The 24,487-nt window shown below is 45.3% G+C and overlaps 1 protein-coding gene across 2 annotated transcripts in view; it reads right to left on the bottom strand.

Annotated features, from left to right (window-relative positions):
• ARHGEF5 (Rho guanine nucleotide exchange factor 5) overlaps positions 1 to 24,487 on the bottom strand; it is a 70,841-nt gene that overhangs the window by 17,613 nt on the left and 28,741 nt on the right. For both annotated transcript variants that reach the window (XM_060254248.1, XM_060254247.1), the window contains exons 2-7: positions 11,986 to 15,910; positions 10,082 to 10,169; positions 5,544 to 5,608; positions 4,041 to 4,312; positions 2,628 to 2,788; positions 575 to 727 (exon numbers count right to left, since the gene is read on the bottom strand). In XM_060254248.1, coding sequence (XP_060110231.1) covers positions 575 to 727; positions 2,628 to 2,788; positions 4,041 to 4,312; positions 5,544 to 5,608; positions 10,082 to 10,169; positions 11,986 to 15,898 — 4,652 coding nt within the window. In that variant the 5' untranslated portion in view covers positions 15,899 to 15,910. The remainder of the gene's footprint in view (positions 1 to 574; positions 728 to 2,627; positions 2,789 to 4,040; positions 4,313 to 5,543; positions 5,609 to 10,081; positions 10,170 to 11,985; positions 15,911 to 24,487) is intronic.

Here is a 24,487-nt window from a genome sequence, read left to right as displayed (position 1 = left end):
CAGGTTCAATCCCTGGCATCTCCAAAAAAGGGTCCAGGCAAAGAGGTGTGAAAAAGCTCAGCTTGAGACCCTGGAGAGCCACTGCCAGTCTGAGAAGACAATACTGACTTTGATGGACCAAGGGTCTGATTCAGTATAAGGCAGCTTCATATGTTCATATGTTCATAATTCCTTTATAAATTAAGAGTTGTGACATTTTTGAGATGCATCTAATGATGGCAGGGGAGAGTATCATCAAGTTGCAACCAATTTGTGATGACTCTGCATTGGGTTTTCAAGCCAAGAGATGAACAGAGATGGTTTGGCATTGCCTGCCTCTGTGAGGCAACCCTAGACTTATTTGGTGGTCTCCTGTCCAAGGCTGGCCCTGCTTAGCTTCCAAAGTCTGACTAGATTGGGCTAGGATGGGCGACAAAGTTGCTCAATGTAATGGTAAAGTCTTATTGCAAACATAAGTTGAACCTATGGATATGCTTAAGGGGGAGTGCCATAGGTCTGTGGTGCCTAAAGTTAGATGTGTATAGCGCCAAGCAAAGAACAAAGTCAGGGAAGGGAACATCATCAGGTTACTTACAGTAGCCTCCGAAAGGTTTGCTCCTGATATGTCTGGTTTGTCACATATGGCAAGTAAACCCGGCGAAATTCTGGTGCATGCTTCAAAGCTACATCACACACGTTGAAGGTGAACATGTTTTCCTCCAGCTTCTCCTCCAAGTCAAAGAGGAAACTGCAAGAATGCCCCAAGGAATCATGAAAGAAAAGCAGGATACTATCATGCAGCAACTATAGCTCTGTGTCCCTGTTAACCATCATCCTGTTTTGACTCTTCCCACCTGCAGGTCATAGAGGCCCTAATAATGCATGGTGGCTCTACAGAAAACGAGTGTCACACTTAGAAATGCAGGTCTGGGATGATCTGATTTTCACAAATAAGACATTTGAAAATGTTATCATATTTAGGTACCTAATTTGATTGTTTTGCAATAAGAATGCATATTGTTTGCAATATGAAAAGGTAGTATTTTGAGTCGTTTTGTTCTTGAGCAATGCCAGCACAGCAGCTAGTTGGACAGCTGCTGTTATCCAGTGCCCCCAATTTGGTGGGCTTGTGTATGTCCCAGAGTCACCATGGGAAGGTCATGCATCATTTACAAGCAGCTCTACCAATATGTGCTGCTGCACATATCTGCACACCAGAATTCACTAGCTGGCAGAGTTGGTGCATACACAGGACTTACTGGATTGTACTATAGTAATGGAAGAATGTACAGAATATTTGGAATCCAGTTTAAGACACCCAGTTATCATGAAAAGGCACAGTTTTGAAAGAAAGCCAGGCAAAGCTGAAATAGCAGCCAAGCAACTAGGATATGGCAGCTTCAGAGTGCAGACTATGAAATACTGCAAAGTCTAGAAGATATGGAAGTTCTAGAGTGGCTGCAGGAGGTGGGTACTCTACGACTTCTCCTGTGGTATACCATAGAGACTAGGGAAAACTGATTGACTGTCACCTGTAAAAACATTAAAGAGCAGAGGCTAGTTGGGTATTGTAACGGATGGGCTGCATCCCCCTCTCCCATGGGCCTTCAGAGTATATTTTTCTCCTTAATACTGAGAAAAACATGAAGAGGATCTTGAGAGGGTTTTTTAAAAGACTGAGGGGAACATAACTGGCTTACAGCCACTTATACCAGCACAAATGATTAGGATCAAATGGTTAATGCAACATACATAAGGCATGTATACAGAAGCCTACAAGTGATGTAAACTGGGACAGATGGGAGGGGGGAAGTGATAAGAGGTAGAAAGTTTAAATGTAGAATTTGAATTTTCGTAGTTGGAAGGGACCTCATGGGAAGGAAAGGAGGTGGAGGAGTTGATTTGACCTGGATGTAACATTACAGGATGTGATGTTGAGAGTATTGAGAGGATGATAATGTTGAAGGATATAAAGAGGTTGCAGAGAGCATTTTGCCAGCTGAATTCAGAAGGGTTTTGCATCTGTTTCCCCCCCCCCCCCCCCACCATCTCTTATTTATTGGTGCTTAATTGATTTTCATAGCTAACCGCCCCTATTCTTCTTCCTCTGGATGGCATTGTTGTGGTTGGTTCTGCTTCCCGCTGCAGCCATTTTGTAGTTGCACCCACCATCCAGTGTCAGAATTCCAAAGATGCCAGCAGGCTCAAAACAGCTGGAGTGCCCTGCACTATGACAATTGTTTGCTAGTGGACTGGCTTGTACATACAAGGTAATACAGTTGCAGCAATAGTTCATTAAGCAACGATTGTTGATACAGCTATGGAGATCTTGGTGCATGCAATTCACATGTGTAGATTGGCTTTAGATGGTGACTTTAGTCATGGGTCTAATATGTTCATGCCTGTGGATATTTAGTTCTGCGGGTCACAATTATTGGGCTTGTCTAGGGTAAATGAGAGTGAGAGCATTTTAGGCTAGGGGTTATCTTTCATACTATAATATGAAGGATTCAGATTTGTTAGCCAAGATGGCTAAATGAAAACTTCCACACTTGTGAGCTTTGAGAACCAATTGCTGATCTGAGTCATTCATTGCTGGATTAGAAGTATCTGTTGTGGCTTTTGAGATTTGAAAAACCAGAACTTACTTGGCACTAACATCTCGCACATCGGGCAAGCGGGAGAAAAGCCACTGTTTGTCTTGATTTGTCAGAACAGCTTGGAGTTCCTGGGAGCGCTGGAAATGATCCACGGCCACATTTAAACTCCGTAGGTAAGAAGCCTCTGATGCAATCAGTTCAAACTTGGCCTGCACATGAACAAAAGGGGAACTGAGCTTTAGGGCATGTCTTGAAGCAATGAATTGTTTGGAACAGAGGAAGATGGAAAAGGAAGTCCTCAACAACCAAAAGGGAGGCTATATTTGCTGTTCTTTGTGGGGACAGTGTTAGCAGCCAAATGTATCTGTTCACAGAGCATCAGAAGAGATGCCTGGAGCTCCAAAATAATCCATCAAAACTTGCAGACTGAGAATCACAGTCAGTCACTTTAAAAAAAAAAAAAAAGTGTTAGAAGTACCTCAATGTACAGACTTGGAAGTCTGTTCAAACCTGCCCAGATTAGAGCTGTACGTTGCTAGCTTTTGAAATTCCCACTCCCAATTTGTACTTTTCTAACTTCTTCACTTGAATTTGCCACTTTTCAGTTACTTCAACCAATTTATTGGCATTACATTGCTGTTTTCTGTGTATTCTATACCAAACTGTTGTGGACAGCAAGAATACTTGCTTGGGAGTAAGTTTGATGGAATGCAATGAGACTTCTTTGTAAACATGCATAGATTTAGGCGGTAATTTCATGTAGCATAGATCAGTTCCCCTGGAGAAAATGGCAGTTCAGGAGGGTGGAAGCTAGAGCATTATATCTCACTGATATCCCTCCCCTCCCCAAACCCAGGTCCCATACTCAAATCTCCAGGAATTTCCCAACCCAGAGTTGGCAACCCTACAGTATCAAGTTTTCCTTTTAGCTTAACAGCACACACTAGATCAGTCCAACTTCCAGCCCTCCTTCTCTTTTCTCATTTTCTTTTGAACACTTTGCTGTTCTCCTGTCTAGTCAGATCAGGGCAATTCAGAGATATTTCTGCAGCCCTGTACCTCTGTTTTAGGGGCTTTATCAGAACATGCAGCACAAAATGTCTTAGTGTAATACAAGATAAACTTCTCATTGCTACTGTGCTGTTTTATCACTCTATTCTATGCTTCTAGTGTGTTCTCTACTTGTAGGTTTAGATACAGTGATGCACAAGTGGAAACATAAATACATTAAGGGCAGATGATTTTGCTCAAGGTCATGTGCAACACCCAGCGCTTTTCTCCTTATATATTACACTTCTCAGAAGTATGTTGCATGTGATCTTGCGCAAGTGCAGATGCAATAAGTCTGGCTTAGAGCAAGCAGTGATGGCAGATTTTTTCCCTTGCATTTCTACTTGCTCAGGAACTCTAGCGAAAGCCTAAATTTTGTGCTGGACCCAGCCTGTAATCTTTATCTGTTACCTCCTGCAACTTCTGCTCTTCACGAGTCATGCTTAGCAGCATGGTGCTCCCTCGGACCATGGGGATGTCCTGCCAGAGGGATGCGCTAGAGGAGACGGACAGGCGTTGTAGGCAGGAATCTTGGGAATGGGGTGCTTTCCTTCGTAATTTTGGGGAATTTCGAGATCCTGGGGATACAAGCTCTAGTTCTTCAGACAAGGAATCTGCTCTCTTCTGGTTTTGAATGGCCTTGTTCAGTGCGACATCGCTGTATTCCTGATACAGCAGCCGTGCTGTGAAGGGAAAAAAAATAATCAAGTCTTACATGTTCCAAAGCAACAAGGCTTCTACATGGCAGGTTTCCCTGCAGCTTCCCTGCCTCTGTCTCTCAGCAGCAGCCATCCAGGTTTTTTTTTTAAATCACCAATGAAATATAATTGTTGGAATATAACATTATAATAATATGTACAGCAGGTTCTCTGAACGCCTAGGTTTTTTTCCTTTTTAAAAAAATCTGTCTCATTTCTTTTCTCACAGGCATATGCTTTTCCTGTTATATCCCCACAATAAAAAGGGCAAAAGACTTTTTTAAAAAATGAAAGCTAGGAATTGAGAGAACCTGAAACACACATTGTTTTAACATTATATTGATATATGACCTATTCAATTGCCCATTTATGGGGGGAAAGCCCCCTGGTAGGGGGGAAGAAATGGCTGCTAGGGAGACTAGGTAATGGAAAATGGCTGCCACAAGGGTGGGAAAATCCAAACTTTCCACCCACACAGCAGCCTTCCAGGCTTTGCTGTGTTCTTTCCCAAAACTTTGCAGGAAATCATGTTTGAGAAAGATTGACGAAAAGCTGGGGAAAGCTCCAGGAGGTGTATGAATGTACCATGATAGTGTAGAGAAGCAGGGAAAAGGCTTCTCAACAGGATCAAACTCAATGCGGAAACTGCCTCAATGTAAGACACTGTTAGAATACCAAGTTCTGGTGTGTATACAGTTTCTTTGAACTCTCTGGAAGATCAACCGATTCAGAAGATGTGAGCAACTGGAAAGAATTCTCGCTGCACATTTTCATAGCAAACAACTTAAGAAGAGCCCTGCTTGATCAGACCAGTAGTCCATCTTGTCTTATGATATGACTACATGCAGTAAATTACCACTTTCCTGCATCCACCCATATCCCATGCCATTAAAGGAACAGGACCACTTTCCCTCTAAGCTGAGTTAGTGTGAGCTAGCTCAAAGTTCTTTTAGCCTTTGGCTCACACATTTTTGTCTTAGCTCAGAAAGGGTGGCCCCAGAGCAAATTAATTTATTCAGTAGCCAAATCGCTCACTCTAATGGCAGTAGCTCACAACGTAGAATTTTTGCTCACAAGACTCTGCAGTTTTAAAAAAAAAGGCATTGGACAGGACCTCTCCATAGGATCATACTTAATACCCTTTGCAGATCTGTCTCTGATCTGGAATCTTCCTCCTCTCTAATGCCTCCAGGTTCTTTAGCCAGAAGACACTTACATGAATTGATCAATTTGGAGTGTCTTCTCTTGATATTTTCCACTGTTTCTGGAGATTTCTTCTCTCTGTCAGGATAATAAAAGAAGACGAGCAGCATGAAAACTGGTATCCCCTCCTTGTTAGGTCTAATGAGTTGCACCAATAGTTACTCATAATATAGAGGATGGTAGATTAGAATTCTGAAGTAAAACAGGACGAACCCCATTTTGGGCCTACTGATCTGGGAATGTGTTCTATTACAGCCTTCCTTCAAGCAGTTCAGACCTGTGCACTTTGAAGTTTACCCTTACAAGAATAAAGGTAAAGGTAGTCTGGTGCAAGCACCAGCCCATGAGGTGACATCACATTATGACATTTTCTTGGCAGACTTTTGTTATGGGGTGGTTTGCCATTGCCTTTCCCAGTCATCTACACTTCACCCCCAGCAAGCTGGGTACTCATTTTACCGACCTTTGAAGGATGGAAGGCCAAGTCAGCCTTGAGCCGGCTACCTGAACCCAGCTTCCACCACAATTGAACTCAGGTCGTGAGCAGAGCTTGGGCTGCAATACTGCAGCTTACCGCTCTGTGCCACGGGGCTCCTCTTACAAGAATCCTGTGTGCCAATTTAGACCTCCATTTTACAGAAACTTTTATCAAGGTGGGTACCATGGTCTCTGTGCCTGCTTCCACATAGGGTTGCCAGCTCTAGGTTGGAAAATACCAGGAAAATTGGGGAGTGTAGTCCAGGGTAGGCAGAGTTTGGGGAGGGGAGGGACCTCAGCAGGGTAGAATGCCATAGAGTGCACCCTCTAAAGCAGATTAATTGGTCTTGATCATCCAGAGACAAATGGGAGATCTCCAGGAAAGTCATTGAATGGACATGACTATTGAGCAAGTTGCTTTAAGACTCTTGTAAGGAACATTCGTATTTTGTTTGTTACATTGAGCTGGGGAAATTTTCAGCTTAAAGCATATTCCTTGACCACTGAAGTTGCTTAAGTGTGTATGAATACATTGAATGTTTCTACACAATATGTGATGAAAGTTACTGTATTGTACAATTCATGTTGGATATTGACCAATAGAGAGCTATAAAACATGTGATGATCTTTTGCGTGTGTGGCATTTTGCATACAGTGTTAAGCCCCCAAGAGGTTGGCAACCCTACTTCCATAGCATTTCCAACACAATAAAAGGCATGTATGTGAGGTAATTCCATGTTTACATACCACATCATCAGTGGTCCACCTGAAGGACTGAGCATCATTTGCATGTGGTATGCAAGCATGGCACCAAAAGAAGTCAACTGGACATATGGCTGGATCAGGACCATAGTAATCATGTATTTGGGAGGGGGTGTGTGTCTTGGACTGAAAACAAAGATTACATCTTAAGCGTGTCAGGAGTGGTTTGAATACACAGGTCCTGCCCCCCCCCCGCCCCCCAAGAAAGGCTGTGGATTAGGTGAGCCTCCCCTCTGCTGCACATTTAATTCTGATTTGGGCTTAGCTGTAAATAAACCACACCAAACTTAAGTTTGATCCAATGGCACCTTTAAGAACAACAAAGTTTTATCCAAGGTATAAGCTTTTGTGTGCATGCACACTTTTTCAGATACAGAAGTGTATCACTTCTTCAGAAGTGTTCATGCACACAAAAGCTGATACCTTGAATAAAACTTTGTTGGTCTTAAAGGTGCCAGTGGACTCAAACTTTGCTCTGCTGCTTCAGACCAACATGGCTACACACCAGAATCCACACCAATCTAAACTAGACTCTGTCACACTCCAGTTACACAGTGTTCAGCTCCTCCCCCTACACTCTGTGAGTTCTTTCCCCTTCTCCCAAACCTCTGCATTTGGCAGCAATTGATACTGTCATGGAAGCTGTTGTGTTGCTGGAGTGTCTCCCCCACTCCACCCCCTGGGATCTGGATGGATCTTTGCCCTAACAGTCTTCCAGGAACAGCAGAGTGGGGGTGGGGAGAGATGAGTGGGATAGAAGGACCATAACCAAGTGGATGGGTGGAAAAGAGGCTGTCTTGACAATAGTGAAGATCAAGCCAGAGTCATCATAGTATAATTTAAGGCAAACATTGAGTCATAACTTTTCTGTACCTCTGAAATCAAATAATTTCAAATGTTATTGACATCCCTTGGAATGTAGAAAATGTGTATTGGGGCCTTTCCCCCCACCTTTACAATGTCTCTCTTCACCTTGTTTTCCCCCCCAAGGCCACTCAGTAAGTTTTATAGCTGAGCTTTAAAAAGAATTTGAATTGGTGTGGTTTATTTAGACCTGAACCCAATTTAAAATCAAATGTGTGGCAGACAGGAGGCTCTCCCAATCCAGAGGTATTTCTTATGAAAGCTTAGTATTCTAGATGTTCTCATTTGTGGGCTGGCAGTTCATGTGGCTTGGTGTGAAACATACGCTGCATGGTCATGGAGCCAGAGAGCATTTTGCTAGCTGAAATCTATAAGAAATTTCAAGATGCTTTAAATCAACTTCCTACTAGACTTGTTCATGAACATATGATTGTTTTATGCCAGTGTCATGGGAGGGTGTAAAATAGTTGAGCTAAGCCAGGAAATCACTTCCGGATTCTTTCAGGCCAATCACTTCATTTCATCAAGATTTTGAGATCTAGGCTATGATACTTGCTAAAAAAATTAATCTGTAAATCTAGCAGGAAACTGGCTTGCTCCTGTAAAGATAGGAAAGCCACATAGCAGAGCCACCCACGGATGAGGTAGAGCTCTCCACCTGAAATGCAGAGATATCCATCGCCAGTAGGGTCCAGGAAGGATATTGTAAGTCAAGCGATACCGCATCCTCACTGAGACTAAGCAGCTCTTGGATGGAGATCTGGAAATATTATGAACTAGGAATAAGGCCCATTGTGAAGAAAAATACAACGGGCTCTAGAAAGAGGCTTTGGGTGAGTGCCCCCTTACCCTTGCTGTCTTCCCACCCACTTAAGTGAAGGCATACACTCCCCCCCACACACCTCGAGAGCTGATCTCTGCCATCTGGAGCGCAGTTGTAATTCTGAGTGATCTCCAGCCCTCACTTGGAGATTGGCAACAGTGTTTCTCCAGGAGGAAATGGCTGATTTGGAATGTGGAACCTATGCCATTGTACCTGTGAGAGGTCCCACCCTCCCTACCCTCTCCAGGCTTTACCCTTCAAATCTCCAGGAATTTTCTAACCTGGAGCTGGCAACTGCTAAGTCACACTGGCTGTCATAGTGGGGCTGCTGCGGAATAGGAGCAAACAACTAGGCCTAGTTAAGTCATGCCAGTCAGGTGGCATCAAGTCAACCAGAGGGTGCTGCCAGACCTAGGGCAAACAAACTCCAGGTGGAGCCTGAAGATCTCCTGGAATCACAACTGAACTCCAGACAACAGATCTCTCTCCTCCTGGAGAAAATAACTGCTTTGGTGGTTGGATTCCATGGCATTATATTCGGCTGAGGGCTCTTCTTTTACTGCCTAGCAACAGCATCTGGTTAGCAGCTTCCCCAGTGGGCCAGTCTTCATCTGTCCTGGGGCAAGGCTGAGGGGAGGAGGAAGGGAGGAAAAAGCTGGCTGCCATGATCTCTGAGGAAAAGCTTCATGAGGCCACAGTACAGCAGCAGCCCTTTCTGAGGCTAATTGATGGCAAGGACACAAAGAATCATTGGATACGTGTCTGTTTCTGAGGTAAGACTTTTGGCAGTTTGTTCAGTATTCCCAGGTCTGCAGTAGGTGGGGGACAAGGGAGTCAGCCAATGGGAACCCAGAAGTGGTGACTGATGCATGATGGGCCGATGGTTTATGGAGTTAGGGTTAGGGAGACCAATGGGAGAGCTCCATTTGGCCAATACCACTATGGTTTTATTATTATGAAGGATGCCTCCTTGAGTTCCATCATGGAAGAAACACAGAAAATAAGTATATAATAAATAGAAGAGGGATGATCTCTTTGTCTGAGCATTCTCAGGATCTTTTCTGTGGCAGGTAGAGATGCCAGCCTCCAGGTGGGATTTGGGGATCCCCTGGAATTACATCTCATTTCCAGACTATGGAGATCACTTCCCCTGGAGAAAATGGATGTCCTGCAAGGTAGATTATATGACACTGTACCCCACTGAGGTCCCTCTTCTCCTCAGGTTCCACCCCCAAATCTCCAGGAGTTTCCCAACCTGGATTGGGCAACCCTAACCTCCCCCCCACACACACACACACACTGGTGGCTGAGGATGTGGCAACCCTACTTTTATGCCTGAGGCAAGAGTATAAAATTGTACTTCCTATACTTTCACATTAGTAACTTTGGTAGAAAAGTAAATACATGAATAACAAGAGTAATAACACAACACTTATGTTGGTCACAATATGCTTTTTGTGCGTCCCACAGCTTTGTGCGCCTGAGGCAAGGGCCTCACATGCCTTGCCCTTGCTACAACTCTGTTAGAGAGTCCTGGGAGGGACTGAAGGTAAACAGCTGCAAGTGTTTTGCTAGAAGGGGCAAGAAGGAAAGCACCCTGCAGGGGGGAAGGGAAACAGACTTACCCATGCAGAGCTCTATCCAAGTGGTCTGGCGGATCTTTGTGTGCAAGGGCTTCCTCCCTTGAAGGGACAAGAGATGCTATTGCTTCTGCTGCAAAGGGAAGTGTAGGAAAGGTTTCAGGAAATGAGTACTTTAAATTCATGCAAGTCACTCAAGACCAGTGTTCCCTCTAAGCTGAGTTAGTGTGAGCTAGCTCACAGTTTTTTAGCTTCTAGCTCACACATATTTTGGCTTAGCTCAGGAAGGATGGCCCCAAAGCAAACTAATGTATTCAGTAGCCAAATCACTCACTCACAACTTTAATGCCAGTAGCTCACGAAGTAGAATATTTGCTCACAAGACTCCACAGCTTAGAGGGAGCATTGCTCAGGACGCCTCATCTTGATGAACACAAGGACATTTGGGGGGCAGAGTCTACAAGCACAATAGCAACAATTCTTCATGCATTGTGTGTAAAGAAGCACAACACTTTCCTCACTGGACCACTCAGGGCCAGACCCATGTGACCTTGGCTGGTGTGTGAGCAGATTTCTTGGGGTTGTTCCCCCCTTCCCCAATGTAAGGGCAGCTCTACCCCACCTCATAGCTGTTCTGCCACAGGAGATGCATAAAGGAGGGAGGGTAGCCTGAGCATGTTGGTGTACAGAACCCATTAAACGCATTTTACCATCTCAAGAAAATCACATCCATCATTTGTCGGATCTCGGCTACCTTCCTTCTAGTTCCAGCCATAGGTTGCACAGGCCCAGGAGGTAGTAGCAGTGACCTCATGTTCCTCTGGTGACTGGGAGTGAACGGAGCTCCCTGCAGAACACTTACAGCCTGCTCACTGTGCAACTGTTTTGGTGGTTTGACCTGAGAAGCAGCCCTGCCTGTATGCCTGTAAGACAAACAGCAGCTTCGGAGAGTCAATGGTCCAGATCATGGCCTGGATGAATTAAACCTCTCCTTCCCATGCTGTGGCTTTGAGTGGAATCAGATGCCTCTGTGCTTGCTAATTTGGTCTTTTTGAAGGTGAGATATTCATTCACATAAGAGGTATCCAATGGTTGGGATCCTACCAGTTTTCCTGCTCAGGCTACCCTCCCTCCTCACTTCCGTCGACGTGGGCCCCACCCACAATTCCCACCACAGCATTTTTGATGGTGGAATGGACCCTCCCTTTCTTCTTTCACCAGCAGAAAAATCTGGAAGAATACAAACCAATACATATAAAAGCACAATTCTGACATTAAAAGACCCCTGCTTGATTGCATCAGAGGTCCGTCTATACTAATGTCCTTTTCTCAGCTGTATTCTGCCAGATGCTTTGAGAAGGCCCAGAAGCTGAGCTTAAAGCTTGGCTCTCCTATGTACTATGTTCATGGAATCCAGTCCTCAAGGTTATTCTGTCTCTGAATAGTTCCATTTAGTTAACATGGTTGATGTCCTTTGATAGACCTACAGTATGTACTGAATAGATAGATGGCTGATACCTATAAGAGGTATTCAGGCAGATTCATGAAGGACAGGAATTAGAATAGTTAATAGAACCTCCATATTTAGATGCAGAATACATGAGGAACCAAATGTTATAGACAAAAAGGAGTGGCAGTCATCCCTTCATATTGTGCTTGTGGAGCTCCTGGAGGCAGCTGGCCCTTGTTAGATACAGGATGCTGGAAGAGATGGCACCTTCCTGCATTCCAGATAGGTAGATAGATTTACTCATTAACAAGAAGGCCACACTGAAGAGGCATATAGAATTGGCTTGAGCAAACAGTAAGTTTTGCTGAGGCCTACTGGTAGAGACTTCAATATTTGTGCAGGAGAATGCAAAACAGAGGTTATACAGGCCTCTTGACTCATCAGTTTCTTGGCTTTCTCTCCACTTTTGGTTAAGGAGCAAGGATACATTTTTACTCACCTAATGCATTTTCTGTTGGTATCGAGATTTTCCTCAAGCCCTGTCGATGCCAATCTTTGCTTTTTGTTCGGATTTTAGTTAACACCTCTTGCGTCTTTGAGTTGTGCTCTGGATCTTTTGTATCCAACTGAATAACACTTCTATTAGGACAACTTATAGATTTCTCCAAGAGTGGATGCTTGGCTTTCCTCTCCTTTCTTGGGGGCACAGGGGGGATTGGCTCCGCCTCTGGCTTTTCTGAGCCCTTCCAGAGCCTTCCGGTGCCTTCTGCCATCTGCCGCATTATTGCAGAGTCTACCATAGCCACCTGTTGCCATTGTGGCCCCTGAGAGAAGGCTTGCTGCCTGCGTGAGTGCCTGGCAGTTGGGGGGGATGGAGGGCCAAACTGGAGGAAGTGGATTGGGTTGGTGAATGCTAACATAGGAGGGATCTGCTTGGCCGTTCTTCCCTCCACAGCTTCATGCATTTCCTGGCTCTCCAGAGAAGGCTGGAAGCTGTGGTCTGATGAAGATTTACCTTCACTCTTGTCCATAATGTTAGCTGTTGGTTCAGGAGTACAGGAAGGGTCTAGGGCTGATGGATCATTTCTCAATATGGCTAAATTGGAACAGGTGACCAACAGACTGGCCCCTGAGTCACTCAGTGTGTTTCCCTGGCCTTGCAGAGCTTGCTTGTCCTCCAGCTTGGTTAGAGGAACTAGAGTTGGTTCTTCGGTGCTGCCATGGGCATTCGAGATCTGGGCAAGGTTTTTGGCTTCAAGAACAGACTGCGTGGTCTGGGAGACCAAGTTAATAGTGGGCAAATTCTTCGGCATCTTAGCATCTGCTAAACAGTTAATTGCTAGGCTGGGCTCTACTGACTGCTGGGCAGACTTGTTCTCGTCAGTAGTTGGAGGTAGGTTGGAGACAGATGCAGGAGGTAGGTGATGGAGATCCATGTTAAAATCAAAGTCTGGAAGCTGAGGGAGGAGGAGACTAGTGTTAAGCTCAGGAGCTGTAGCTTCCCTCATCTGGCTGGAGTCAGCTAGGAAGGGTTGGAGGGACAGATTGGCATTAGGAGTGGGACATACAGAAAGACCGGTTTGTGGAAGAAGGTTTGGCATGGGCATAGGATGTTCAGCAACATACTCCAGGGATGGAGAACAGTCAAAAGTGAACACTTGTTCTGGGAGATGGCTGGGCCCAGGATCTGAGGCTAGTGGTAGGACAGAAGCTTCAGTGTCAGTAATGGGAGCTGAAAATGTAGGGAATTCAACAGAAGTGGGCTGAATGGTGAAGAACTGGCCAGTTTGGTTGGGAGAAGGCAGCTGTTCTAGGGTTTGAGTGGGATGCTTAGGATCAAGTTCAGGATCTGTGGGCTGGGCATGTGAATTTGCATTGGGTGGAGGGGTTCCACACCAGGCAGGCTGTTTGCAATCCTGTGTAGGTGAGGAGGATTGATGGAACTGACCAGAAACGCTTTCATGGGTCTCTGTTTGATCAGGGAAGGGAACTAGGGACAAAGGCTGTGGGAATTCAGTCAGATGAGTTGCTGTGTCAATAGGAGAAGCAGCAGTCTCGGAACGGTGTTCACATTCTGTTTTGTCCTCTTCAAGAACTACAAGGCAAGACGGCTCATACAGAGTTGTTTCTTGCACTGTGTTAAGTGTTTCGTCTCCTGCTTCCTTGCCTGGAAACACAAAGCTCCTCACAGGAGGCTTCAGATGCTGCTGGAATTTCTCCAGATAATTCCCATCAGCATCTTGTGTCTGGAGCGACTCTGGATTCTGTGGGGTCAAAGATGAAACAAGGTTCAGCTCTACACTGTCTTTGTCTGTACTGAGCAGACCCTTATCTGGAAGCGTCTTTTGGAGGTTCTTGGGAACAGAACTATCAGTCTCTTCATGGAAGTCCATGCTACTGATGGTCTTTTTATGGTGGGCCTGGATATCTCTAAATTCACTGCTCAGTACTGAGGCTTTTTTGCAGACTGCTGCGTCCAGTGGCTCTTGTATGGAATCAGATTCTTCTTCCACCATAGCATAATCTACTGTGCTGTCTTTGGCTCCCTTGCCAGCATCTCCCTGCATGCTCATGGTCCCTGGTGGTGAGGTCAGAATACAGCCTTCATCATCAACAGGGTGATCCACAAACTGGGAATCATGTACGTCATATGGATCAGGAGTTACTGCTAAATCATCAACAAGCAATGTGATTCCTTCACCACCCAAAGCCCTCATACTACCCCCATCCCTGGCATCTTCCTTGCTTTCATAGTTCCCTCTCTTAGTGCTTTGCTCACAGTCAGTATGGTCACATCCACCAGAGTGTTTCCATTCTCCATTGTCAGGCTGTGTCTTTGGGCTCTGACTCACCAGCACAGTGTTTGCCTTTGTTGATTGGGAATGGGGTTCTGGTAATATAAAAGCTGACTCTGGACAGCCATCTTGTGGGAACAGTTCCATGAGGCGGAAGGTCAGTTCTTCAGACTCAACCAAAGAATGGTTCTTATTGAATTCTGAAAGGACCGAGTCATTTTCCAGAGTGTAAAGTGTTTCCAAACCAGGTCTGAAAGAATGAACTGGTGTCTCTTCCTGTAACTCTTCCCTAGATATATTCTGTACTTCCACGTCCCATTCTGGATCTTCCTGATCTAACTCTAACCTCTCCTGCTCCATTTTCATTGCATTCTCCATTTCTTTCCAGTTCAGATTGTCCTCTTCCTTCTCCGCCTCCATGTCTTCCAACTCAAGCGCTTCCATCTTTACAGGCTCTGGTTTTTTCAAATTTTCCTGTGTGGATTTTGATTCACTACAATCTGTGTTGTTTTTCACATGTTTAGTTTGGATTTCCTCTTTTGGAGGAGAATGGTCTCTTCCTGTGTTCTCTTCATCCTCCCAGAGGTGGAGGCTGCTGGAAATAAATGATTTCTTCTCCAAATCTTCCAGATTCTTTGTGTCTGAATGGTTGTTCACTGTCTCGGAGGGTGAAGGAGATAAGATATTAGGCATCGCTTGTGTTGCATCAGAATTTATTCCGCTGCCATTAGAAAGTTCAGAACATTTAGGAGAAGCATAAGATTTAAAGTCATTCTTTTCTCCTGTTAGCTCTATTACTTTCTCCTCATCTCCTGAGGAAATAATAGGCTGTCCTCCACCATCTCTGGCAGCCTTTGAGGACATCTCATCATCACTTCCCCTTGTAGCTTTCATTTTCTGAGCAAGTCCCTTTTGGGCCTCTTGTTCCCATGACTGTTCTTCATTTGAACTAGATTTAGAAGACTCAGCATTCTGATGACATTTTGCAATCCCATGATTCACCAGGGGGCATCTGCAAATGGATTCTTCTTGCATAGGGAAAGAGTCTGTTCTCATAGTTTCCTCATACTTTGTTTGAAGGAATGTGTCACAAAAGTTCAGAGCTTGGGGAAATCCAAGAGGAATGGCATGGTCCTGCAACTGTTCCACGTTGAACTTGCTGGGAGGAAATGGATCTTGTTCCAAGGGGGTTATGCCAGAAAGAGAAGACTGAAGACCCCTTGAAGAATAAGCTGCTGTACATCCTCCTTGATAAAAATCCAAAGAGGGGCCCTGCGAACTCGTTTCTTGTGCACTGAAGTTGCTTTCTCCCTTAGAAAGTTCTCTCAAGGCCTCTGGATCCCCCTGGCTGCTTTCCAGTCCTGCAGAGGTCTCTCTTTCCAAAGGATTAGACAATCTGCTCCACACCTGTTCTTCCACAACAAAGAGAAGGGCCGTATCTTGAGAAGGGAAGACCTCTTCCTTCTCCTCTGCCTCCTCCTCTGCAGAGACGTTACTCATGGTAAGAAAATCTGTGACTTCATGGTGTCTGCTGGCTGGTGCAGGATCCGAAAGTTTACTGAGTGAGGTGGTGGTTGCAGGAAACAGGTCTCCCGCTTTAGTTTTTTCAGACTCCATCAATGGTACATTCTGAAAATGGGGGAAAGAAAAAAAAACCCGTTATTGTTAAGAAATGGTACCTTAGAATGTCAAAGTGTTCAACTGAAGGAAAATGCATCTAATAGAGATCAGCAGGAAGAAAGGCGTTTGCAATGGGAAATGAAAGGCATTTATGATGGGAAATCAAAGCCCCCAAATTATGCTTCAGGAATTTGCTACATGATCCCTAAAAAGTGCTTTTATTTATCTATATATTGTTTTCCAAGTGTGCCCCCTATCTGCAGATACTTATATCCACTGTTTGAACCCACATGGGGAAAAGAGAGACGTTTCTCCATATTTAGGGGATCATTTCCCCTAAGTTGCAGGGGGCGGAAATCTTAACCCGAAAAAAAAGTGCTGCCATATTTTTTTTAAAGTCTAAAATATAGCATTTCTGCAGAAGGGCAGGGAAAGAGGATGGGAAAAGCAACCCCTGAAGACTGCTACTGAGTGGAATCCCCCCCCCCCACACACACACACTCCCCCAGCTCCAGTGCTGCTTCTCTCCACAGCCTGGCCAATTCAAAGCCAGCAGGTTAGTTTGAAAAGGGCAGCTGAGTTGGCAGCTACAAAGGCTGAGGTGAGGGACAAAGCCTAGCAATGCTCTGTAGTTGCTGGCTCAGCTGCCCTTTTAAAGCTTTCCTATTGGCTTCTAACTGGCCAGAGTGTGAAGAGAAACAGTGCTGGGCAGGGGATTCTTCCTCTCCTACTTACCCATCACCAACACTTCTTCTCCCTGCAGTCTGTCCAGTTAGAAACCAGGGGAAACTTTTAAAAGGACGGAACCTGGCAAGTGGGACAGAAGGCTCCTGCTCATCCCAACCTCTGTAGTCACTGGCCCACCTGTCATAAAAACTGAAGAAGAACCTCACTGGATCAAACCAGCAGTCCAGCTAGTCCAACATCCTGCCTCTTACAGTCTCCAACCGGCTTCTCTGGAAGGCCAACAACAGGGCAGAGAGGCCAAGGCCTTCTGATGTTGCTTCCTGGCCCTGGGATTCAGAGGTTTAGTGCCTCCAAATGTGGAGGTTCCCCTCAGTCACCTTGTCTGGTAGCCATTGACAGACCTGTCCTTTGAAAATGTCCCCACCGGCTTCTAACTGGGAGGAACTGCAGGAGCCAGCAATGCGAGTGGGTGACTTCTTGTGGGGAGGGGAGGGGGGAGAGAAGGTGAGGAGACTTAAAAAGAAAGAGAAATTGATGACAGCTGGGGGACAGGAATGGAGAAAGAAAATGAAATTAAGGATAGTGTGTGACTGTGTGTATGTTTATGTGTGTGGGACCATAGGGATGCCAGAAGAAAAAGAAATTAAGAAAGTGTGTGTGAGAGAGAAATACAGGCATCCTGGGGAATTGAAAGAGTGAGTGAGTGAGTGTTTTAGGAGGCAACCTTGAGAGGTAACTTAGGCTGAGAGGGTGTGTGTAACTGGCCCAAGGTCACCCACCAGTGAGCTTATAGTTTGATGTGGCTCTTTAGTCCCGTTGGCCTCATGCAATAGAGTGAGGCAAACAGAATGTGGTTCTGGCCACAGAATTCAGTTTCTTGAAGCTCAAACAGCATGTTGCACAGAATTTCCTGTTTCTTTTTCCTCCATGGCCTTTTCTGTAAATGAAAATCAGTCTGGGCAACCAGCCAACCTGAGCAAGGAAGAGTGGGTGGAGACAATCTGCTTAATCCTTTCTTTTCCAGTTGTTTTTCAGCTTCCTAAGTTCCTATGGGGTAGAAGCTTTGGAGGACCCCACATTTCCCTTCCCCCCAGGGGAGAAAGCAGCTTCTTTGGAGTGATTTTGCATTGAAGAAGGAGAGAGAGAAGAGATTGAATTTATGTCCCGCCCTTCACTCAGAGTGGTTTACAATCTAATTTCCCGTCCTCTTCCCACAACAGACACCTGTGAGGTAGGTGGGGCTGAGAGAGCTCTTGAGAACTGCTCTTGAGAGAACAGCTCTGAGAGAACTGTGGCTGGCCCAAAGTCACCCAGCAGCTACATGTGGAGGGGTAGGGAATCAAACCTGGTTCTCCCAGATTAAAGTCCAAACTTTTAAGCACTACACCAACCTGGTTCTCTGAACATGAGTGTAGCGGAAAAGAGCTAAGCAACCATTTTCCCCAAACCCTTTTCTCTACCCCAACTCACAGCCTGCCCCAGGTTGGTTGCTTTAAATATATGTATTTAAGAGACTGAGAGAGAGAGAGAAAGGAGGAGGAAGAAATATCACCATAAGACTGTTGCAAATAGCTCTGTTTTTTAAAGGAAGATTCTACACATTGATGGTAGAAAGTGCTGTCAAGACGCAACTGTCTCATGATGAGCCTGTAGGTTTTTCAAGGCAAGAGATGAATGGAGATGGTTTGTCATTGCCTGCCTCTATGCAGCAAAGCTAGGGCTTCCTGGTGGTCTGCCATCCAAATACTAACCAGGGCCAATCCTGCTTAGCTCTCAAGATCTGACAAGATTGGGCTTGCCTGGACCAATCCTGGTTGTTATCTTTTTCTCTCCTGGGGGAATGAGGTGGAATGGAGTTCCGGAACCTCTTTGTGGAAACAAAAATTCTCCCAAAAAAGTTCAAAGGTTCATGAAGGGCACCCATGTGTTTTTCCTTTTCCTTTTCTGGAGAGCCAGTTTGGTGTAGTGGTGAAGTGTGCGGACTCTTATCTGGGAGAACCAGGTTTGATTCCCCACTCCTCCACTTGCACCTGCTAGCATGGCCTTGGGTCAGCCATAGCTCTGGCAGAGGTTGTCCTTGAAAGGGCAGCTGCTGTGAGAGCCCTCTCCAGCCCCACCCACCTCACAGGGTGTCTGTTGTGGGGGAGGAAGGTAAAGGAGATTGTGAGCCGCTCTGAGACTCTTCGGAGTGGAGGGCGGGATATAAATCCAATATCTTCTTCTTCTTCTCTTAAGAGTTATGGCACCTCTTTTTTCAGGAGAAAAAAACCCCTCCTGACTTCAAATATATGCTTGAAAGTATATGGACAGTGTGTGGGCTGGTAAAGTCTTAGGGCTGATTCAGATGCCCTTATCTGTCCCCAGATCAGCACCACATAAATCAATTAGATGTGCATTGGGAATTCCATACCAAGAACTTAATTCCCAGGTGCACATTGGCCTGATTCGGATTGGGACTATGAAATGAAGGCAAGGGGGTTAAATCTCCCCTCCCCCCTCCGTGCCAACATCTTGATCCAAAACAGCCCTGGGGAGCCTCTGTTTGCCATGCTATGAAAATGTACATGTAATTTCCCCCAGTGGGATAGAGTGTTTCTCCAGAGCATTTCAGGCTGGGAAAAAACACCACCACTACCACCATCACCACCACTTTGGTGTTTACATCCTCTTGGCTCCACCATCCCACTCTGGTTTACATAATGAAAGTACAGGAAGGGCAGCCTCTGTTCTCACAGACATTTCTCTGGTAAGATTTTAGAAGGGGAGCAGATCAGGTCCAGGTTGGCCCAAACTACTCCTGCACCTAGCTGAAAAGTCTGGCTACTGTCTTGCCCACCCCCATCCCTTCTGGCTGAGAAGGGGTGAATAAAGCTGCCTCCTTGTGGAAGCCATTCTCTTGTTTTGCTCAGCACTTCCTGCAAAGGAGGAAGTCATTTGGTACCCCATGCAGAGTAAGAAAATGGCTTCCACAAGATGTTTTGCTCACTGCTTCACAGCCAGGGTCTTCACAGTCCTTCCCTGTCTGCAGCATGCGGCTGATAACTTCATGTAGGTTGCCTGGAAGAGTAGGAGCAGCACACTCCTTTCTTGATGGTGACGGGTGCGTAAAGAAGCAACACATGACCTCTCTGTGGCACTTGGATCCTCCTCTCTCCAACTGGAGGAAGAGGCGGTGGTGGGTGGGGAGCAAATTAAGGGAGAACTCCCACCCTGCCCACATCACGCTCCCCCCAACTAGCAAGGAAGTGGTCTTGGTGGTGTGATTGGACCTTTCTCCATTACATCCCACAGGTGATTCTAGTGGAAGGGTGTGGTGTCAGTCCTCTCGCTAAGACTGGACCAGCTGGTTCCTTCTTTCCTGAGGCACAGGTGCATGAGATGGTGTCCAAGGTACATTTCCCATCGTATCTGCCACCTGCAGATGTCACAATGTCTTACGGAAAGGATGACGTTAGGTCCTCTAATGCCAGTGCTGGATTGATGCCCTCAGCACACTGTTATGAAAATCTGTGAGAACAAATGCCAGGACAAATCGCTGACTGCTGTCTGGAACAGGGGGAGCGGCAGCAGAGGATGGAGCTAGTTTAAAAGAGGGAGTGTTTTCAAAATGCTTGAGGAAGCTGAACCAAATCTTGTAGAGGGTCAAGCTCTGCAATCCTTCCTGTTCTCCTCACTGGGAGACCATCAGTGCAGTCCTGTGCAATGTGACCCTGTTGACCTCCGTGTGCTTAGACTGGAATGGAGTAAATCTGCTTTGCCCTGCATTGCTGCTGTAGCATAGCTGCTAAGAGACCAAGGTGTGAACTTGTTTTGCCACTTCATGTCCTACCTATGCAGGTGAGACTTGACTATTGGGTCTTCTTCACATTTCTAAACCCCTTTTTAAACTACAATAGTTCTATTGGATTATGAGCAAATGAGAACAGAAGCGGATAAAAATGGATGCTTTAGGAAAGTTATCTATCTCCCAAACTGATTTTCATTTTTTTTTTTAAATATCTTTGTTTACTCAGGTTTTATCTGTGCTGCAAGTAATTGCGGCTTAAATTATTTCATCTTCCCCTTGGCAAATGTAGGTCAGTGGGAGGAGACAGAGCAAGGGAACTCCAATGACTATTGCCAGCTCTGGCTTGGGAAATTCCTGGAGATTTGGGGGTCAGACTGGGTCATGGTCTGTGATCCTGCATGACTTTTTCAAAGCCATTTGGTGCTTAAGTGAAGGCCGTGTGGTGACTTCACTTGTGCAATGCCAACTCGCAAAAGCCATTTAAAGGGAACATGTTCTCTTTAAATGGTTTTCACAAGCCCTGCTGACACAGAACTTAGAAATCTCCTGGGAGGGCCATGGGAGGTCCATGTTGGCAGAATGGCATGGACAGGGCTCATGGACCATGAACTGGGCCCCAGTCTGTGGAAAAATTAGGTCCAGTCTGTGCCCATCCCTAGTCCATCACTCGAAAATGATGTCTCTTCCAGGGAAACTGATCTGGGACAACTCCAGGCCCCTTTTGAAGGTTTATATAACAAATGTAAACCATGCTTCAAATTACTAATATCAATAATTAATTAAAACCTAATTAATAGAAATCACTCAATAAAGTGTATTAGTCCAAGACAGTTCTAAATGAGTAATTATTTCAAACAAAGTCATTCCACTACAGTAAAGTGCTTGGGCAAAAGAGTCCATAATTCAAAGTGCAGAAGAGGAAGCAAAAGAGGACATTTTTGGAGCCACCTCAATGGATCTTGCCAGCCTTGTAGACCTCTTCAAGACCTTCCTCATGGAGGGTTTAAGTCTTGTTCAAATTCCTATTGCTCCACAGCACATAAAACAGTCTACAGGTGTCACAAGCACAACGTTTCTTCAGAGAAAAAAATCCCAACTCTATCCTGAAGAGAAAATTTTCCACCTTCCCCTCTAAATTACAGTTTCTAGAACTGGGAACCTGTGTGTTTGTGGGCAGCCCTTACAGCAAAACTAGTAGATAGAAGAGAAATTTACGCAGGAGGCAAACTCTCTCTTCTCTCATGCAGTTTTCTCTTTCTGTTTAAAAAAAATGATGCAAGCATCTGAAATGCAACCGATTTGTACACCACAGCCCAGAAGCTGTCGTGTTTTTCCAGGGAAGAAAATGGAAGTGCAGGCGGCAGCAGAAATTTTGCCTGTCAGAAGCTGCTGAGTCTTTCTCTGACTGCTCCCGTTTCATTGAAAACCAAGCCCAGTTCCTGGGTTTATTAACCAACTGTGGGGTGTGGCTTCACTCTGGTGTGCGTTGCTTCATGTTCCAGTCTCTGTCTCACAGTCACAAATGTCAGAGGATTCTGAGCAGTGGGCCTTCCTTCTTCTATGATTTCTGGAGAAAGGGGAGGGATAGTGACTCAGTGGTAGAGCATCTGCTTGGTAAGCAGAAGGTCCCAGGTTCAGTCCCCGGCATCTCCAACTAAAAAGGGTCCAGGCAAACAGGTGTGAAAGCTTGAGACCTCAGCTTGAGACCCTGGAGAGCCACTGCCAGACTGAGTAGACAAGACTGATTTTGATGGACTGAGGGTCTGATTCAGTATAAGGCAGCTTCATTTGTTCATAATCTCATATCCAAGCCGGCTGTCTTTTCACCAGTTCATCTGATAACACTATCTCCTAAAGCCTCAAACATGTGCAAGAGAAAGAGGAGACATGTGTCCTACTGTAAGCTAAATTAAATGAATCTTGCCAACACCTCAGCGTCCTATATCCTCCAGGTAGAAACCCTCATGGGCCAACAAAACCAGGTTAGGAAGATCTCTGTCTTCGTCCATTTCATAAGCACTTTCGTTGCCTGTGGAGATGGAAGGCTTTATAAAGTTGGGAAATGAAACAGATAATAAGTATTTATATAGTGCTTTTAGAGCCTTCAAATGCTTTGAACACATTATCAGAGTATAGAATTATATCTAATTGTGAACCTATGCTATCAAAAATAAATGTACAGCTCCATCTGAAGTGTTGCTTCAGAAGCGGGTTCAATGAGATTCCTGGTAAATATGCTTAATATTCCAGCCATGGAGCCATGGGCATGTTCGTTCAGAGATAAGCCTCACTGAAGCTTATATGCATAAGCAGTGAGAAAGCTACTTTATGCAAAAGCCCAAGGACCCTGGTGTCCCATCAATTTCCCATGGCAAATGTGTGATGTAAATGCAAGTGAAGAATCTAGGGAATTTTTATTAATAGCCATCTAAAAAGGTAAAGGTAATCCCCTGTGCAAGCACCAGTCATTTTCTGTGTAAAACAATTTTTATTGGTAACATATGGTGATAAATCTATATCTATATCTTACATCATTAAAAATTTCTCTTATCTACCCCATATATCACTTTCCACCCACCTCCCCCCGTTACTTGACCCCCTGTGCAAGCGCCAGTCATTTTCGACTCTGGGGTGCCGTTGCTTTCAAACATTTTCATGACAGACTTTTTACGGGGTGGTTTGCCATTGCCTTCCCCAGTCATCTACACTTTCCCTCCAGCAAGCTGGGTACTCATTTTACTGACCTCGGAAGGATGGAAGGCTGAGTCAACCTGGAGCCGGCTACCTGAACCAGCTTTTGCTGGGATTGAACTCAGGTCATGAGCAGAGGGCTCCGACTGCAGTATTGCAGCTTTACCACTCTGCGCCACGGGGCTCTACCTGAAGGATAACATGGGGGATCAGTAGCTGTGTAAGGCAGGAAGAAAAGCTTTCTGTATTTGAGCTTAAATCTTCCCCTGTACCATTTTGCCAACCTGAAATGGACATGGAGTGTAGCTATTTGCCCCCTTGGGGTATCTCATGTGTAGCCCCATCAAACAGGGCAAGTCATGGTTTCCCAAAACCATTTTGAATTGGCAAAACAGCATTGGGGGTGGGGAGGAGAAGAAGAGGGAGGAGTTGGAGGAGGAAAAAGAAGAGAGAAGCAGGAGAATGGAGAAGAAGAAGAAGAAAAGAGGAGGAGAAGGAGGAGGAGAAAAAAGGAGAATTGGATTTATACCCCAGAGCAGCTTTATACCAGTCTCAGAATAGTTTACAATCTCCTTTTCCTTCCCCTCCCCCACAACAGACATTCTGTGAGGGAGGTGGGGCTGAAAGAGCTCTTTCAAGAATTGCTTGAGAACAGCTCTTGAGAGAACTGACCCAAGGTCACCCAGCAGCTGCATGTGGAGGAAGGGTGGAGAATCAAACCCGGTTCCCCCAGATTAACCACTACACCAAATGTGCACCACGGCTCCATTCTGAATTAGGCGCATGTGTCAATCTGAGCACATCTGATTGACAGGACCTTCGACAGACCAGCAAGGGAATCTTTCTGGAACTGTTTTTAAAGATAATGGCACCAAAATTTCAGGAGAGCTGATGGTGCTTGTCCCCCAAATACCCCCCCCCCCAAATTTCAAGTGAATTGGACCGAGGACCAATATGAACCGCTGAACTAGGTGCTCCCAGGTACCATTGTTTGCTATTGTGGGAAAATGCCAAACTTTCTCCAAGGCAAAGAGTAACCAAACACTCAAGAGCAAGTGAAGCAACCACTGGCCAAAAGCCTCCCAATGTAAATGGAACTAACAAGTGCAAAGAATCAATGGGAAATCAGGGAATTGTAGCAGAAGCATAGTACAATGTTGCAAGCCTAACACAACAAATATCAAATCAGGGAATCCTTTGAGTGAGGAAGGGTGACGCAGGCCCAGTGTCAGACCTGAGAATCCAATGCAAACCACAGCCCTGATGTAAACCAACTCAAGCAAAGAACACTGTGTTGCAAGACCAACAAAACCAATTTCAAAGGGCAGAATCCAAGGAAAACCAACCTGACAAGCCAATACCAAGGCTTGGCAAGAAAACACTGCCACAGACACAAAGTAAAAATCAAGAAAAATAGTTCT

The sequence above is a fragment of the Heteronotia binoei genome, chromosome 14, assembly GCF_032191835.1.
Source record: "Heteronotia binoei isolate CCM8104 ecotype False Entrance Well chromosome 14, APGP_CSIRO_Hbin_v1, whole genome shotgun sequence".
NCBI lineage: Eukaryota > Metazoa > Chordata > Lepidosauria > Squamata > Gekkonidae > Heteronotia > Heteronotia binoei.
The sequence above is the reverse complement of the archived record's forward strand: the minus strand, read 5'-3'. Positions and strand labels throughout refer to the sequence as shown.